The sequence below is a fragment of the Pan paniscus genome, chromosome 2 (genome assembly GCF_029289425.2).
Source record: "Pan paniscus chromosome 2, NHGRI_mPanPan1-v2.0_pri, whole genome shotgun sequence".
Classification (NCBI taxonomy): Eukaryota; Metazoa; Chordata; class Mammalia; order Primates; family Hominidae; genus Pan; species Pan paniscus.
This window is the reverse complement of record NC_085926.1, coordinates 98,194,656-98,212,724: the sequence shown is the minus strand read 5'-3', so window position 1 is coordinate 98,212,724 and position 18,069 is coordinate 98,194,656. Positions and strand designations below refer to the sequence as shown.

At 39.1% G+C, this 18,069-nt stretch overlaps 1 protein-coding gene and 1 long non-coding RNA gene across 3 annotated transcripts in view; one reads left to right on the top strand and one right to left on the bottom strand.

Moving 5' to 3' along the window:
• TBC1D23 (TBC1 domain family member 23) overlaps positions 1-9,430 on the bottom strand; it is a 64,951-nt gene extending 55,521 nt beyond the window's left edge. For both annotated transcript variants that reach the window (XM_008975395.4, XM_008975396.4), the window contains exon 1: positions 8,694-9,430. In XM_008975395.4, coding sequence (XP_008973643.2) covers positions 8,694-8,746 — 53 coding nt within the window. In that variant the 5' untranslated portion in view covers positions 8,747-9,430. The remainder of the gene's footprint in view (positions 1-8,693) is intronic.
• A 132-nt stretch (positions 9,431-9,562) lies between these two features.
• LOC117979719 (uncharacterized) overlaps positions 9,563-18,069 on the top strand; it is a 124,791-nt gene continuing 116,284 nt past the window's right edge. Inside the window, exon 1 of the long non-coding RNA XR_004670642.2 lies at positions 9,563-9,695. This is a non-coding gene — a long non-coding RNA (uncharacterized LOC117979719). The remainder of the gene's footprint in view (positions 9,696-18,069) is intronic.

The following is an 18,069-nucleotide window of genomic DNA, read 5'->3' as shown; positions in this document are numbered from 1 at the left end:
AACTTATTTTGCTACTATTGTTAGGACGCTGGTTACAAAGTACTACCATAACAAAACTCCTTAATTAGTTCTTGAATATTCTGTATGACATTTGGTAGAAATGAAAACAGAAAACTTTGCTACAGATTCACTTGTACAGTAGATATGCATGGAGCTCAAGGACCACAGTATGTCTTGTGCAACTTATTTTTAAATACCAACCTCAAACCATCAAAACTTTCCAAGTATTTCAATAGTATGATAGCACATTCAGAAAAGACCTTGACAACTTAAAGTCTTGTGAGAGAACAATTTGATACAATTTGATAATTGTGAAGTTATCTAGATTTGTGTCAGAATCAGACATGCTTGTTACAAGCATTTTAACAAGTTACAAATTTATATGCCAAGGGGAAAAACACCCATTCACCAGCTTTAAACAATTTGTAAAATTTTGCATTAGGACCAGATCCACAAAAACAGCTTTGGGAGATTCCCTTATGAATAATGTAATCTCTAGAATTTGTGTTTTAATCAGGATCTTGAGCCAAGTAAAGAAGGTGCTAAATCTAGTCCTCTTGGCTTCACAAGGCAAATTTAATAGCTACAGTATTTCATCACTGTATGCAATAGGCAAAAGAGCTAGAGATCACAGAAATGTTATTCTATAAGCTACTAAAATTAACTACAAATGGAACAGGTGTTTTAAATCTTAGATTTATTTTTGATCCACAATCCATGAAGATCAAATTACACCAACGGTACCAATGGTGCCCTTTTCTCTGCTAAGAAAAAAACTCAGTTGTTGCCTAAGTAAAAAATAAAAAGATACACAAAAAAACGTTTCTCATAACTATATGTGTAATGTTGCAATGCATTTGCTATAAGATTTTGACTACAAAATTGGAAATTTCTCTAATGAGCAGTCAACTTCAGCGAGCACTCTAAATCCTTTCTTCTTTCATGCTTTCTTAAAATAAAAATCCTCAACACTGTTCCCTTCTATACATATGAGGTGACTTTTCAGTATTTTTAAGGCACAAAGAAATGCATCCTTGTTTTTCCACCCCACTAATGCAGTTTATTTGGAAACTAAAAACAGAGTGTAACTTTTGCCTAAGATAGAGAATGGCACGAAAACAGCAAAGAGAGAGAGAGATATTACCTATGTCAATTACAAATTTACACTTTATCCAAAGTGTAATGATAAACGAAACATTACCAACATTCCTTGTCTTGAAACTATCATTTCAGAAACATAGTTGTTATAAAGAAACAACTACAGCAAATGAAGTGACAACACTTTGCAACATTTGGACAATTCTCAAGGGTACTATGCCAATGGGGATCATAGTTTGGCAAAGAAATACATATTGGGTTTTTTTTTAAGCTGGATTCCAACCATCAAGGAACATTTTTTTTGAAAAAAGGATTTCATTGAATTTCATGCTGATGGTTAATCTAAATGGAATTCACAAAATAAAGGATTTCTAGTATTCAAATTGCACATATATATGAGATGAATAAATCTTTTGCATCACAAAGTGATGCACAGAGGCTTCAAAACAAAGGTTAGAAACTGTTTAAAGGAAAAATAACCCATGGACATCATTATTATTATTATTAGAGACAGAGTCTCACTCTGTCACCAGGCTTGGTGTGCACAGCTCACTGCAGCCTCGATTCACCCCATTAAAGCAATCCTTCTGCCTCAACCTCCCAAGTAGCTGGGACTACAGGTTTGTGCCACCAAGTCTGGCTAATTTTTTTTATTTTTAGTAAAGACGAGGCCTCACTATGTTGCCCAGGATGGTCTCGAACTCCTGAGCTCAAGCAATCCTCCCACCTTGGCCTCCCCAAGTGATGGGATTATAGGCATGAGCCATCATGCCCAATGCATAACTTTGCTTTCTCATAGAGCTGTTTTAAGATCCAAATGAGATGTTATTAATATATATAAGCATTATATATAAAGAGTAACGCTCTATGCAAATGTACAGTATTTTCTTATATAGGTGGAGCATCCCAAATCCAAGAATCCCAACTCCGAAATGCTCCAAAATCTGAAACTCTTGAGCACCAACATGATACTCACAGGAATGCTCATTGGAGCATTATGGATTTCAGATTTTTGATTAGGGATGCTCAACCGGTTAAGTATAATGCAAGTATTCCAAAGAGATATTCAACCTGTATATCTCCTTGCTGAAATTATTAAATACCACCATAACAACTAGTTTAATGTAACAACTACTTTAAAATAAAAAAGAAGCAAACACTACAAGATTCCCACCCAACTATCAAATGCTATGTCAGCTAAAGGATAAGAAAAAACTCCTTTAAGCATCAAGAAAAAAGATGAAGACTTGCAACAAATGACTTGATTAGTCATCATTTTCTTAACTCAGGTTAAAAAGTTAGGCAGACCCTTGAAACAAACAGACATTAAATTTCAGAAAATAGGTTTAAGTGGCTCTTAAATTCTTTATTTCTACAAGAAAGAATTTGATTTTATGAGCTTAATGGAAGGTACTTACCTGCTTTCCATCTGTAATTCTCAATATTTAACTCATTTCAAGCCCTGCCCCTTTTCAAACTGTTTAATCCTATTATTTTCTGTTAGAGCCTGTAATTCCCAAAACACCAGCATTTAGATATCTTCAGAAGCTATTTTCACACAGTATTCCTAGAGATAAAATGATGAAAAAAATCAAAGTATCCCAGGAAGGCACCACAATGCACATTCCTGATTGTAAAACTGTTTCAAATTTTTTTCTAAAACCTTACACAGCAGCTTGAATATAACCACTATTCAGTGAATGTTTGCTGAACTGATAATGTTTTTGCTAAACTCTATTTTGCTTTTTGACACATGAGAGAAGGCACTGTCTTTATACCAAAAAGAATCCACATTTCAGCACTGTGCATCAGAAATGCTTTGTCAAGCATATTTTCTCAATTCTCTCCAGAAGACTCCTACTGAAAAGTTGGCTGCATATTGCAGTATATTTAACTGGGTGCTCTGAATTGCTCACTATACTTACAGAGGGAATGCACTTGTCGCCTCTCTGCAGTGATTACACAGAGATAAAAATGAATTAATTGAAATACATTTATTTAGCATGCAAAAACCAATTACTAACTCAAATTATGGATATTAAAACATCCACAGGAAACAAAATCCTAGAAGTGAATTATTACCTAAGAATTACCTTTAGGCTGGGTGCAGTGGCTCATGCCTGTAGTCCCAACACTGTGGTAGGGTGAGGAGGGTGGATCACCTGAGGTCAGGGGTTTGAGACCGGCCTGGCCAACATGGTGAAACCCCATCTCTACTAAAAATACAAAAATTAGCTGGGCATGGTGGCACATGCCTGTAATCTTAGCTCCTTGAGAAACTGAGGCAGGAGAATCCCTTGGACCCAGGAGGCGGAGGATGCAGTGAACCGAGATCGCACACTGCACTCCAGCCTGGGTGACAGAATGAGACTCCGTCTCAAAAAAAAAAAAAAAAAAAAACCTTTAAAAACTATAAAATCTAAATTATAATTAAAGACTTTAATGTAAACAGTATAAAATAAGTCTTTTTCATTTCTTATCTTTGCCTGCCCTCTAATTATAGTTTACAAAATCAAATAACTGTCACATCATAACCCCAATTCAAAAAATGAAGTTCATTTTCTCATTTCTTCTAAAAGTAGTATCCAGCCTTCCCAGTTCCACAAGTAGACAATGTCCTTCTTAAACAAAGAATTCTTAAACAAACATTTCTTTTACATTTAACATATTTCTTTATTGATTATATCATATCTGAAATTTCAATCACTTAGTTCTTAAAAGACATTTTAAGTTTTTTCTCATATTTCAATGCTTATTAAATGGGGAACACTGATAGTACTATTTACAGAGTGCAGAAAACTTTGAAAAATATTATTCTCAAACAATTCCTACTCACATCTCAGATTAACAACAATAGAAGATTCTTTGTGGAATTAATATTTTTACAATTTTAAGAAAAGTTTAGCAATATCTTAAGAAAGGTTTAGCAATAAAAAACACTAATTAAACGTTGAATATTAAGTAACATTTCTTAATTAAACAAACTCCCAATTTCAACAGTTATATAATTGAAGTCAATACCAAAATAATTTTTTAATTATGACTATAGATCTTTAGACATTATTTCGGGAAGAAAGTATCGGAAAATGAGAACATATGTTCAAATCCAGTGCTAGTTTCTTCAATACCAAGGAGGGTAATTACCAATCTTTTCACTGTAACAATTTAACATGTTTAATTTTACAAATCCAGACTCTCATAACTTATATTAATTTTTTAAAATTAAATTCAAATCACTTAAAACTAACTATAAGCATTTTTACAAGAATTTCACCACACCCTTTGAGCTTACATGGCTGAATCCCAGAGAGCTTGAAAGCTGAGGCATTTTCTGATTACTTTGGCTTTCCATAAAGAATAAGCATTATACCAACAGACAATTCCACAGCTCACAAAAACACTGGAGTCAGGAAATTTATATGAAATGACAGCTTAGTATGCTATTGCACATAATTACAGGAAAGTTTTCATTCATGCGTACATTCATTCAATAAACATTTACTGAGCCACCTGCCTTTTATCAGCCACTGCCCTTGAGAAGTTCATTATCTAAAGAACAATGATAAGTCATGTAATTACACATATTTTAGTATAACATGTAAGGTGATACAATGTGACATATACAAATTCCTCTGACCTACTCATTCTGATATATATATAACCTAGAACCCTGCTAACTTAAGTGTGGTCCATAAACCACCAGAATTGGCAACCCCCAGCAGCTAGTCAGAAACAGAGACTCTCAAGTTCCACCTCAAAATATACTGAATCACAATCACAGTTACCTGGAGAGCATTTTAACAAGCTCCCCAGATAATTCCAGTGTACGTTTAAATTTTGAGAAGCAGTGAACTAGAACATAACTGAAAATCAGCAAAAACAATGTCATAGAGTCCACATACTTTTAAGATCTTCAAGGTCCATCCTGAACCTTTTTAAGAATGTATATACAATTTCAACAAGTTCAATGGCTTAGTTTCACAGACTAGGAACAAATTGAGATACCACTGACAACAAAAAAAGAAAATAGGAAAAACTTATAAAAAGCAATCTCAAAAAGGGATAGCTGTGTCACTTAACATAGCAACAATTTGTCTAGATAGGCCCTAAAAGTCTCACCACATTACAATAACACAAAAGTAATCGATGTTCTCAAACATGCCTCCTGTATCTAGACCATAAATTCCCTGAGGACAGAGACCTAGTTCTATCCTTAAATTACACTTACATTTGTAAACTGAATGACTCAAGTCATTAAGATGAGTTTGAGCTAGGCAGTAAGATATATGATACATTTTAGAAAAAATTCCATCTGACAGAGTTAAAATAAAAACATTTACTCCAAAAAGAGAGAAAGAAAGAGAGGGAGGGAGGGGGAGGGGAGAGAAAGACAGAGTAGAACACCCGGATGGATGGGGCACACCTGTAGTCCCCAGCTACTCAGGAGTATGAGGCCAGCCTGGGCGACATGGCGAGACCTCGTTTCTTCAACAAAACAAAACAAAACAAGAGTAAAGCATCCCCATTCTATAACCCATTCACCAAGCACTCTAAGAACAGAGCCTTTACTGAACCTCTGGCTCCCAATCCCAAAGTCTTCCTATTCAAATCCTCTTCTGGGGGGCTGATGAGAGTGCCAGGATAAAAAGGAGAAAGATTAGAAGAGGATAGAGGGAAAACAGAAATCACCGACCATGTTAGGGTTCCTCCATTCATGAAAATGAAACCAGCAAAAACACAAAGACACACCAAAGATACATCAATCCTACAAGAGAAAAAATGCTGTCTCTAGTAAACATTCACTCCATGTCCTCTGCCCATGTGAACCAGAGATTCTCACAATCCCTCTAACCTAAGAACTCCCCAGAGGCACCTTAACTGTGGAAACATTTCCCCTCATGGCACTCTATGAGCTGGTTACCGCCAGTTTATGACACAATTCACCGTTCCAAAACAGCAAACTTCAGGCTATAACCAGCTAGGTCACTTTCTGAGAAGTGTTGTAATGTCTGTCACTTATTCTTAAAAGGTGCGTTTAATTAGTTAAAAACTTTTTTACTATTTTTCCAGATCTATTTTTCTTTTTTCTCTTGCCATTCTTGCAAGATACCAGAAGCAAAAAGACGTATTTTTCTGCAACTTCTCTCCAACCAGGTAGTTCTCATTCTTACTCTCAAAACAAATTAGTTGTCTTGTCTATGCCCTTGCTTATGCTGTTACTGTCAGGCCTCTGAGCCCAAGCCAAGCCATCGCATCCCCTGTGACTTGCACGTATACGCCCAGGTGGCCTGAAGTAACTGAAGAATCACAAAAGAAGTGAATATGCCCTGCCCCGCCTTAACTGATGACATTCTACCAGAAAAGAAGTGTAAATGGCCGGTCCTTGCCTTAACTGATGACATTACCTTGTGAAAGTCCTTTTCCTGGCTCATCCTGGCTCAAAAAGCTCCCCCACTGAGCACCTTGGGACACCCACTCTGCCCGCCAGAGAACAACTCCCCTTCGACTGTAATTTTCCTTTATCTACCCAAATCCTATAAAACGGCCCCGCCCTTATCTCCCTTCGCTGACTCTCTTTTCGGACTCAGCCCGCCTGCACCCAGGTGATTAAAAGCTTTATTGCTCACACAAAGCCTGTTTGGTGGTCTCTTCACACGGACGCGCATGAAAGTTACTCCATTCAGAGGCCTTTCCCATCTCTTAATCTGATTCTGCACTAATATGTTAGCTCCAAGCCATGTGTGGATATTTAATATCTGAAATGTGGCTAGACCAAATTGAAATATAAGGTAGCTGTAAAATGCACATTGGATTTTGAAGACTTGGCACAAAAAAGATGTACAATTATCTAATTTTTTAAACAATGATTACATGTTGAAATATGTTAAATAGATTATTAAAACTGATTTCACCTGTTTCTTTTTAGTTTTTTTTTTTTTTTTTGAGACCGAGCCTCACACTGCCGCCGGGCTGGAGAGTAGTGGCTCGATCTCGGCTCACTGCAACCTCTGCCTCCCGGGTTCAAGCGATTCTCCTGCCTCAGCCTCCCAAGTAGCTGAGATTACAGGCACGCGCCACCACGCCCGGCTAATTTTTGTATTTTTAGTAGAGACGGGGTTTCACCCTGTTGGTCAGGCTGGTCTGGAACTCCTGACTTCAAGTGATCCGCCCGTCTCGGCCTCCCAAAGTGCTGGGATTACAGGCGTGAGCCACCGCGCCCAGCCTTCTTTTCAGTTTTTAATGCTGCTACTACAGAATTTTAAATTACAATCTGTGGCTTCTATTAGACAGCCCTGGGGCTTAAATCCTACTTATTCTTCAAAGCCTAGTTGAAACACTGCTGCTTTCATGAAGCTTTCCCCCAGTGACTCCAACTGCCCCAGCCCCCACCGCCAACCTCTCGTAACACTTTGAATCACACTCACAAAGAATGAGATTAATTTTACCTTGTTACACCTTCCCAACTCCAACATAAGCAAGTTGAAGAAAAAAAAACTATATCTAGATCACCATGAAGTTTTCCTCTGACACCTTGGAGAGCCCAGCGCTACGGTAATGTTTGATGTCTGCTAATGGAGAGCTGAATTTCTTAATTACTAATTATCTATCCCTTTCAACGATTTCCATTTTTTTCCTCTGGGATTAAAGTCGATGTCTATCAATGTCCTGTATTATTTTTAAAGTGCCCATGAGCTGTACACATACAATATAACGAACAAGCAAATCCAAAACTAATACATGTGGTCAATACACTTAGATCAACTGTAAAATTTAGACAAGCCTCTAAAGGTCCCTTTTTAAAAAATGATGTTGTACAACCTAACAGTGTATCGTGAGATCAACTATTTCAAAAGTAGAAGCCTTTCCCAAAGATTAACACTGGGTGAGCAGTTTACCAAAAAATTATTGGCGGTCTTCCCCCACAATCCCGAGTATAAATCAGGTAAGCATGCAAAAGCTTGGGTGCAGTAAGAGCAAAGTCCCACATTGCATCCAAAGCTCAGAAATCGAGCTGTGAGAAATGTGGTAGTAGGGGAAAAGATGACTTGCGTGAAGGAGACGAACGATGAAAACTGTTGGAATGCAAAACGAGATAACAGCCAGAATAAAAAAAAGTATACCAACTACGTGGGAGGGATTCTCCTCGGGTCAACCTCTGAACCCTCAGGCGAAGGTCGCAGTGGTCATTTCAAAACGTCTTTTCTTCACATTGTATTTCAGGGACTCAGATCCGCATCCAACAAACTTCCTTCTTCAGCCTACTCCAACTCCCACAGCCAGGACTCCGGCCAAACCCAGCCCTGAAGCCACCCACTCCAGCACACTTTGGAGACTGACAGACGACACAGGAGGACCGTTCTGAGGCCCAGCACCTGGATGACACCCCTCTCCTTGGGAGTCCCGCCCCAGTCCCTTGGGCAGAACCAGGCAGGCAGGGGGCACCCAGCTGGCAGAGGGGTAGGGCAGGGCACCGGACTTCGCCTAGGACCGGCCTCTCCGTTCCATGCCGACGCCAGAAGGCTCCTCGGGGACCGGCAAGATGGTGAGAAGGAAGAATAAAGGGGCATTGGAAATTAGCCCCGGCTTTCACTCACCAGCCGTCGCCGCTCTCCGTTGGCAGCGGCGGCACATCTTCTCCTTCCGCCATTGCTGTTGACGTCCACGTCACTTTGCCGAAAAGTGGATCCGGCGCTGAGACCAACTCCGAGACTCAATGTCGTAAAAGGTCTTCGGAAGTCCAGCACTGAGCTTTCCCAGAGGGGAAGAAAGAGGGAGGTGGCAAGGGACTGGAGGAACGCAACGTCACGGCGTCCCGAGGCCGAAAGGCAGCGTCTTGGGGGAGGAGACTTGGTGCAGGCAGCTGCCCCTCCAAAGACTACATGTCCCAAGATGCCACGGTGCCGCGGGCGGGGCGGGGCGCGGTGGACGCAGTCCCAGTTGGAGGCCTTGTGTGACAAACAGCGTGTCTTTTTAGCGTCCACTTAGCGTCTTCATTCCAGCTTGGCGTCGAAACTAACAAAGTTAGAATTTACAGTCCTAACTATTGGAGAAAGCAAGGGAAATGGGAATTGACATAGGGAAGGCGGACGTAGGAGAAGAGCCACAGTTCAGTAATTTCCTGCTGTAGCAATTTAATTTGAAGAAAGAGTGGGACGTAAGGAAAGGGGCAGACCACCCCTATTTGTGAGGCCCCGTCAAAAGTGTAAATGAAGGCCCACATACTTTTTGACTGAATATTTAAAAGTTGTAAATCAAGCTATATACTAAAGGAGATACATTCTAGCCTCCTAACTTAAATATATCTTCCTAACAGTCTGGAAGATCAAGTCCGAATTTAGAATTCTAGGACTGGAATTCCAGGCAAGCAGAGCTGCCAAAATCCTTCTCTACGCGTTCCACTTCCCCTTTACACCGCATGGCTGGACACTTGGCCACCACCGGGGCCTTGGGGTGAGCACACGCTCAGGAGGATGGACCTAAAGAAACGCTTTTGCAAGCCCTGAAAACAACAGTGATGAAGTAGAACTGCATGTAACAATATGGATACATCTGAAAAATACGCTGTTAAATGAGCAAAACAGATTGCAGACGGATAGGTAAAGTATGGTATCATTTATAGTTGGTGTTTAAAAGACAATATATTTAAAATAGATCCATATGAGTTTAAAATGCAGGAGAATGATATATAGAAAACTCGGAATGGCAGTTACATTCAGGGAAAGGAAGGAGTTTCCATGAATTTTTAAATATTTATTAAGGGCCCCAAGGTGGCCACATAGGTGGCCAGTGTTCTTTATAGAGTCTATACTTAGGTATCTAAAATGTTTCATAGTTTCAAAAACTATTTGTTTTAAACAGATACAAAACAGTACAGCTATCTCATTTACAACCAAAAACATGTTCACTCTCTTCCCTAAAGGGAAATAATACAGATCTGCATGGTACTGCACCCACTTCCAAGGCCCGGATCTCTGTAATGTTCAGTTCTCTGTTAGGGAACATTTCTTTTAACATAGAATGAGACTGTAGATGCCCTCTATCAAAAAGAATAAAAGACGTGAATCTAGGTCACATTACCATTCTGATATTCAGGACCTCCCCTGGGTCCCTTCAATTGTTGCCAGTAGATTTTCAGAAACTTTTCAGAAAATGGTTTTAAAACCTATTCAGTCATTGACATGAGAAGCAGTTGCTCACTGGTTAAGAAGATTCCAGTCCTCAATTATGATTCATTTTGAGTATAATTAAATCAGCAACTGCTTTATAGTCTCTGGTAAAATATTTTCCCATTAAAAATATGTCACTTGACATTTTTAAACAGTTCTTTATTCTGTCAAAATAAAGTGGAAAGTTCTGACTTCTGTGTTCTTTAATGGAGCCAGAGCCAGCTTCATGGGCATGTAGTCTATGCAATAGCATGAGACCACATGCTTAGAAGAACTCTGTGCTTGATTTCATGCTCTGGTGTTGCCATCTTGAAATTCTTAATAATTTGGGAACAAGGAGCCACTGGTTTTAATTTTGCACTAGGCCTCACAAATTAGGGAGCCAGTTCTAGATAGGGTCAATATCTTAGTGATGTATAACCCATTGGGGACAAGATTTCAACCAAAATTGTTTAGCGATAGTGTCTTCTGGCGGATTTTTTTTTTTTTTTTTTGAGACAGAATCTCACTCTCACCCAGGCTGGAGTACAGTGGCATGATCTCAGTTCACTGCAACCTCTGCTTCCTAAGTTCAAGTGATTCTCCCGTCTCAGCCTCCCAAGTAGCCAGGACCACAGGCGTGTGCCACCACGGCCGGCTGATTTTTGTATTTTTAGTAGAGACGGGGTTTTGCCATGTTGGCCAAACCATTTTTCTTTATTATTATTTTATTTTTATTTTTCTGAGACAGGGCCTCACTCCCTCAAGTAGAATTTGTTAAATTCTAATAATGGACCTCTGCTTAAAACAAAACAAAAATGCTTTTCAAGAACTAGAGAAGATTTCATTATGAAATCTTGGAGTGCGTCCCCTGCTTGCATTTGTGCATCTAACTGTAGTTCCCACATCCAAATGGGAAGGTGTATTATTTCATATTATCCTTGGATAAAATCAAAGCGTATTTCTTATAACAAGAAAATTAAAATGTCTTAGTTTTAAATGAAATTATAGAGAACATAAAAAGATTTTTCATCTATTATTTGGTATTCTGAGCCATATAATTATGTAATTTATACTGTATTACATGTACTTAATTTGTACCATGCCTATGACACATAGTAGAATCTCCATAAATATTTGTAAAATGAACTAGGGAATTTTTTGTAGTACTTTTGTAATGGATTAAGCTATTCACCTATATAGAAATGGCTGGTTGGGTTCAGGGACAGGTAAGGATTATGAACTCATCTGCATAGTCATAGTTGTTATGTGAGTAGAATTTAATTCAGTTTTCATTGTAATATTATTTTAGCATTTGTTAAAAAGAGATGGAGAAATAACATAGCTCTTGATCATTTATTCCATATTCGTGCAGCCTTTTCTTGACTTTCGTGCATTCTTAGGTAAAGACAAAGACCTAGTAAGATGTTTTAATCTACTGCTGCACAAAAAATTACCCCAAAACTCAATGTCTTAAAGCAATAAACACTTAACTCACAATTTCTGTGCATCAGGAATCTAGAAGCAGCTTAGCTAGATATTCTGGCTTAGGGTCTCTTGAGGTCAGAGGCAAGATGTTGGCCAGGGTTGCAGTCATGCAGTAATCTAAAGGCTTCAGTGGGGCTGGAGGATCCAGTTCTGTGGTGGCTCACTCACATGCCTGATGAGTTGGTGTTGACTGTTAGCAGGAGGCCTCAGATACTCCCCAAATGAGCCTCTCCATGGGCTGCTTGAACATCCTCTTGACATAGTGGCTGGCTTCCCGCAGAGTAAGAGTTCAACAGAGACCAAGATTGAAGCTACAACATTTTTTTTATTACCTACCCTCAGAAGTCGTAAATTCTGCAATATCTTATTGGTAAGCCTTATTCAATGTGGGAAGGAACCACAACAAAGGCTTGAATACCCAAAGACAAGAATCACTGGGGGCCATCTCAGAGGCTGGCTGCCACATGAAGTAATATTAAATCCTACACATTCTTCATTGTTCAGTGAAACTTACCCCTGAGATTCCTGCTCATATCATCTCAGCCCTTCTTACATTCTGTCGCCTCTGACCTAGTTTAGGACCATCAACAGGCACTCTCATCTGGGCACTACAGCATCTTATATTCTTTAACTCTGAGAATGACAACTATTTTTAAGTTCCCCTGTAGGCTCCAGTGCACCAAATGCAGGGCTGAACATATAGATAGTGCTTAAGAGTTCTTGTTAAATAACAAAATATTGATTTTTGTTTCTGCAGCTATTGTGTGAGAGTTTCAGAATTCTAAACTTTCCCAAGAATTTCCCTTTTTATCTTACAAGGACAAATGGTTTCACACTTATCAAAATTACTTCAGTTGTTTGTCATTTTAAAATCCCATCAGGACCTGCATTCCCAGGCTCTTTAAACTACTGAAGCTTAACATTTGATTGAATGATGAACAAAACCAAGTTAATTCCCATTCACAGATGACAAGTGAACAGTTGGCAGCAATTTCAACATCTGCTTTTAATTCATTTTAAAATGTTGAGCAAACTGATAAAAAAAAAAGCTGGAAACTCTGTTTCTGCATTATCCTTCTAGTAGTCGTCTTCTCTAATTGAAGTTGACTCTAAATAGGTTTTATAGATGGACCCAAAATAAACATTTGGATAGGGATTGACCCATTCTTAGGTTTGAGATGTTTGTGCTTTAATGTGGGAGTCTGTTTAACCCTTTGCTCATTCCAATTTTGTTCCCAAATGTTCCAGGCAAAAGGCTTTTATTGGGGTTGAGTAATTCCTGGTTGGAAATAGGGATAGTAAACAATATGTTAGCTGGAACTAGCCTCAGTTTTTAAAACTGAACTTCCTGCTTTTTCGTGAACTAACAGCTCTAAGGACACGCACACACATACGGACACAATCTGAAAATAGTATCCTTCAGACAATGGCAGTGCTATTCTTGATGTATAATTTATCTCCATTTGCCTTATACACTTGTATTCACCCTTCCTTTTTGGTATATATATGTGTTGCCAAATAAAATAATTAGCAAGGAATCATCTAAGGTAATTGGATGGAATTATATGATATACGCTTTTGACAATGTGTGTTAAAAATATAGGTATATATTACAATTTATCTGGATATGTTATTTACAAGCTGATTTCTCTAATACCCAAGCTAAATTGTACAGCTTGTCATTGTCATTTTCACATCTCAAATTTACATAAGAAAAATACAAAAGTAAACAAAAAGAATTCTTAGGATATCATGAACATAAAAATGACTACAGATACAAAAGCATCCAAAAGTTTGGATAAGTAATTTATTCTCTATAATTTTGCTCACACTTTTTTTCTGGACAATAATAAATTCTCTGTTGTTAATTCTCACTTATAATCTGGTAACTCCTGTATCTCCATTTCCAACCCATTATTACTATAACAATAATGTTGCCATAAAAAACATTATTATTTTAAAAAGTATTAATATTTTCAAAGCATTTATTATTTTAAAAATTATTAATATTTTCAAAGCATTCTGTGATAATCTGTCAGCAGAGAGAAAGCCCATTTGTCTTCAGCCTGTTTGGTATGTACATGGTATGGTGGTACATGGTATGAATGTATATGAAAGCAAATGGACAAGGCCCTCCTGGACATTCCAGTCCCTTTCCACACCATGTTCTTCTTTCCCTTATACTGGTCTCCTCTGTGTTCTTTGAATAAGCCATACTCTTTCCCAATATGTGGCCTTTGCTGTCTCTTCTGTCTTGAAAGATCACCCAGCCCTGCACACCTTTGGGCCCCAACATATGTACACATAGCATCTAGTTGCCTCCTACTCTTACTTCAGTGCTCAGCTCAGTTGTCTCTTCCTCAGAGAATGACAGCAAAGCCTTTTGGAATATAGCCGGTCCCTTTATCATATGTGTCTGTAGATACATAATATGTGAGTTGAATGGAGGAATCAAGAAGTTAAAAATGGGAAAGGAGAAGGAAAGCAGAGAGTAATGTAGACTTGAATAGTGTTCAGGTTTTAAAACATTTCTTCTTGATCTACATGGACATGTCTACCTGCTTCTCCTACTTTTAAGTTTACTTGTGGTTCTTTGTAAATGTTTCTTATGTGAGGCTATAAAGAATCCTAAAATCATGAATAGATTGTGAACTCCTTCATTCTCATCATACCACCTCACATTGGACAAGTTTCAGCAATCATTTATTGAGCACTTGAGTACAGACCAAGTTCTGTTCCAGGATTTAGAGGGAATGGTCTTATCTACCTTCCACCTTTCCTACATTTATCTCTTCTTTCTCTTTCTTAGCACAAGCTCAGCCCAGCACTATGTTTTTCAATCCTCTTAGCATCGGAATAATCCAAGGAACTTAAAAACATATACACATAAAACGATGTGGGAACGTCACCCCCAGGAATTCTGATTCTGCTGGTCTAGGGTCAGACACAAGTACAGGTGAGTTTTAAAAGTTTCTTAGGCAGTGCTAATGTGCAGGCAGCATTGATGACCACTGGCCTAGACTAATCTTGAAATAGAAACTCGAACTGGAGAACTGCAGAACATCTGACTTCTGGAAATCAAAACTTGAGTGGTTCCAATGATACTTTTATTACAACTGATCTCTAAGATGGTGTCAGACCTGCAGAAGGTGCTAAAAAAGCTATAACTGATGCATTGCCCCTGAATTAAGGTTGATGACTTTGGACCTTGGTTGTAGGAAATAATGTGATTACTTGTACACCTGTTTCAGGGGCAGTCACTCACGGTGGAGGAAAGCAGACTAAATGCCTATGGGCACTTTTACCAACTTTTAGGTTCTGTTCTCTGACACTCATGTGTCTCAAAGACTTGAAACAAATACTATTTTATGAGTTTAATGCTGGGTAACCCGAGGCCCTGAAAGGTTTAGGCTTTATTTTCTGGCACAGTCCAGTAGGCAGGACTCCCGACTCCCAAACTCCAGAGATTATCTCCAGTTGAGGGAACCATGAAGCAAGACGCCTGATTCCTAGCCTTAGCTCAGCCACTAGCCAGGTAGATGTGTGGCCCTGTTTAAGTTATCTCTGATATCGGGGCCTCAGTTTCCTCAGATGAGGTAAATTGAGCTAGATGGTCTATCCGGGCCCCCTTCAGCTTTAACAAGTGTCACTAGGTGGCACTCACGTAACTCCAGTGGGGAGCCATTGGGGCAAGTTGGCTGCCAAGCTCCTTATGTCCCTTAAACGACCCTGGGATCTGTCAGGGGCAGCTTAGAAAATAATGCAATTTTAGGAAGACTGTTTAGGAGTCTTTTTACCAAGAATAGCTTTTGAATCTGCGGACACCTGTTGTATTTTACCAGCTGCTTTCAAGTATTATGTACTTCTGGTTTTATATTCCTATCCTTTTACCATCTCAAATTTTAAAATATTGTATAGAAAACTATTTCTGTGGCTTAGCTACATTTGTAACATTGTCCAGACATACTGGTTTGTGTGACATAAACACATGAGGTATTCTTTTAGCAAGTACTGAAGTCTGCCAGCCATATGCCACTGCATCAGTAACTTTTAAGAGGAGAAAGATTCACTATCCCAATACTGGACTTCAAGCAAATGGGATTCTGCCCTGGGATGTGTCCCCACTGGATAGAGTCAGTCAGATATGGTTCTTGTTTAAAGACTTGCTCCCCAAACCTGGTTTGTCCTGGTGTCTGACATTGCTAGGGAGGTTTATTCTCACTCAGATTCATTTCAGAAATTCAGTTCTGCTCAATGTGGCTTCCGAATTCAACTCACAGGTAGGGGAATTGGGAGCCTCCATGATCCAATACTCAAGGATGGCCCTGTCTTCCGTTGTCAAAAGTCATCCAATTCACCTGTCAGGTGCTTTTCCTTCAAACAAGGGCCACAGGAGTTGCTCCTAAGGATTTATTAACAAAAATAAACATGGAAGAACTAAATTTGGGGCCTAATCCTGTAAGATCCAAGAAGAGATTTAAGAAGTTTCATATTGCCAATTCATTTTGGGAGTAAGAGGTGGACTTTTAATAAAGACTGCCTTCATTACCTGTCAGTATAGGAGCCTTTGAGTTGCATACATTTCCTGGGTTGAATTATAATTACGACTTTCAGACCTAGGGGCATGGTGTGGTGTTAAGGTTAGGATAAGGGAATGAATATACATACATATATGTATACACAGGTAAAAGAATAGAAAGATCCAAAGCCAAAATACAGCAGGGACATTTTAAGTGATGTTCATTGTCTTCTTTATTCTTTCCATATTTTTCAGGTTTTATTTAAAGACTATGAATTTGGCCGGGCGCAGTGGCTCATGCCTGTAATCCCAGCACTTTGGGAGGCTGAGGCGGGTGGATCACCTGAGGTCAGGAGTTCGAGACCAGCCTGGCCAACATGGTGAAACCCCGTCTCCACTAAAAATAAAAAAATGAGCCGGGTGTGGTGGCATGCGCCTGTAATCCCGGCTACTTGGGAGGCTGAGGCAGGAGAATCACTTGAACCCAGGAGGCGGAGGTTGCAGTGAGCCAAGATTGTGCCATTGCACTCCAGCCTGAGTGACAAGAGCAAAACTGTCTTAAAAAAAAAAAAGACTAGGAATTTGTTTTGTGAATTATTATTTCAAAAGAAAAAAGAAGAAGGAAAGAAAAGGAAAATAAGTGATCAGCAGGTTTCAACAAAGAAACAGTTATTTGTAAATTACCTTGTTTATGGTAAAATAGCCATTGTGATTTCAAAAAGGAATTGTAGTTTTTCCCTTGGATTTGGAAAGTACTTAACTCTGGTCTGATCCACCAGTGGCAAAGGAACACCTGAAAGATTCTTATTAACTTTATTAAAATTGTCCTAAACATACACAAAAGGATACACAAACATACACAAACCATATACTCTCTTAAAATGAGAGCAAGATACAAATAATTTTTTTTTTTTTTTTTTTTTTTTTTTTTTTTTGAGACGGAGTCTTGTTCTGTCGCCCAGGCTGGAGTGATCTCAGCTCACTGCAACCTCTGCCTCCTGGGTTCAAGCAATTCTCCTGCTTCAACCTCCTGAGTAGCTGGAGGTTACAAGCACCCACCATTATGCTCGGCTAATTTTTTGTGTTTTTGTAGAGACGGGGTTTCACCATGTTGACCAGGCTGGTCTTGAAATCCTGACCTCAGGTGATCCGCCTGCCTTGGCCTCCCAAAGTACTTGGATTACAGGCATGAGCCACCATGCCCGGCCAATACAAATAATTTTTATCATTTATAATCATTCTCTTGATTGCTTTTCTCTACTACAGTGTTTTTACTTTTCAATCTCATGTCAGTTCTACAAAGCTTGGCAGATACCCAACTGTGGCTTCTTTTAGCACTTGTTGCTGTCACTCATTATTCCTTTTAACATCCCCCAGGTAAATAACTGTCTAGGCTCAGAAAAGATTTGGAGGAAGGTTGTAATCCAGCTTTGACACAAACTAGGTGTGTAAGCACAGTGAGGTTACTGAAGTGTTCTGGATTTCTGATTTTCCATTGGTAAAGTGAAGCATGGGTGCTCTTACTATCTGTATCACCTGGATTATTATAAGGATAAAATGAGATAATCGATATGGTTTGGCTCTGTGTCCTCACACAAATCTCATGTGCAATTTTAATCCCCACGTGTCAGGGGAGGGACCTGGTGGGAAGTGACAGGATCATGGGGGTGGATTTCCCCCATGCTGTTCTCATGACAGTAAGTGAGTTCTCATGAGATCTGATGGTTTAAAAGTGTAGCACTTCCCCCTTTGCTCTCTTTCTCTCTCCTGCTGCCATGTAAGATGTGCCTTGCTTCCCTTTCACCTTCCACCATGATT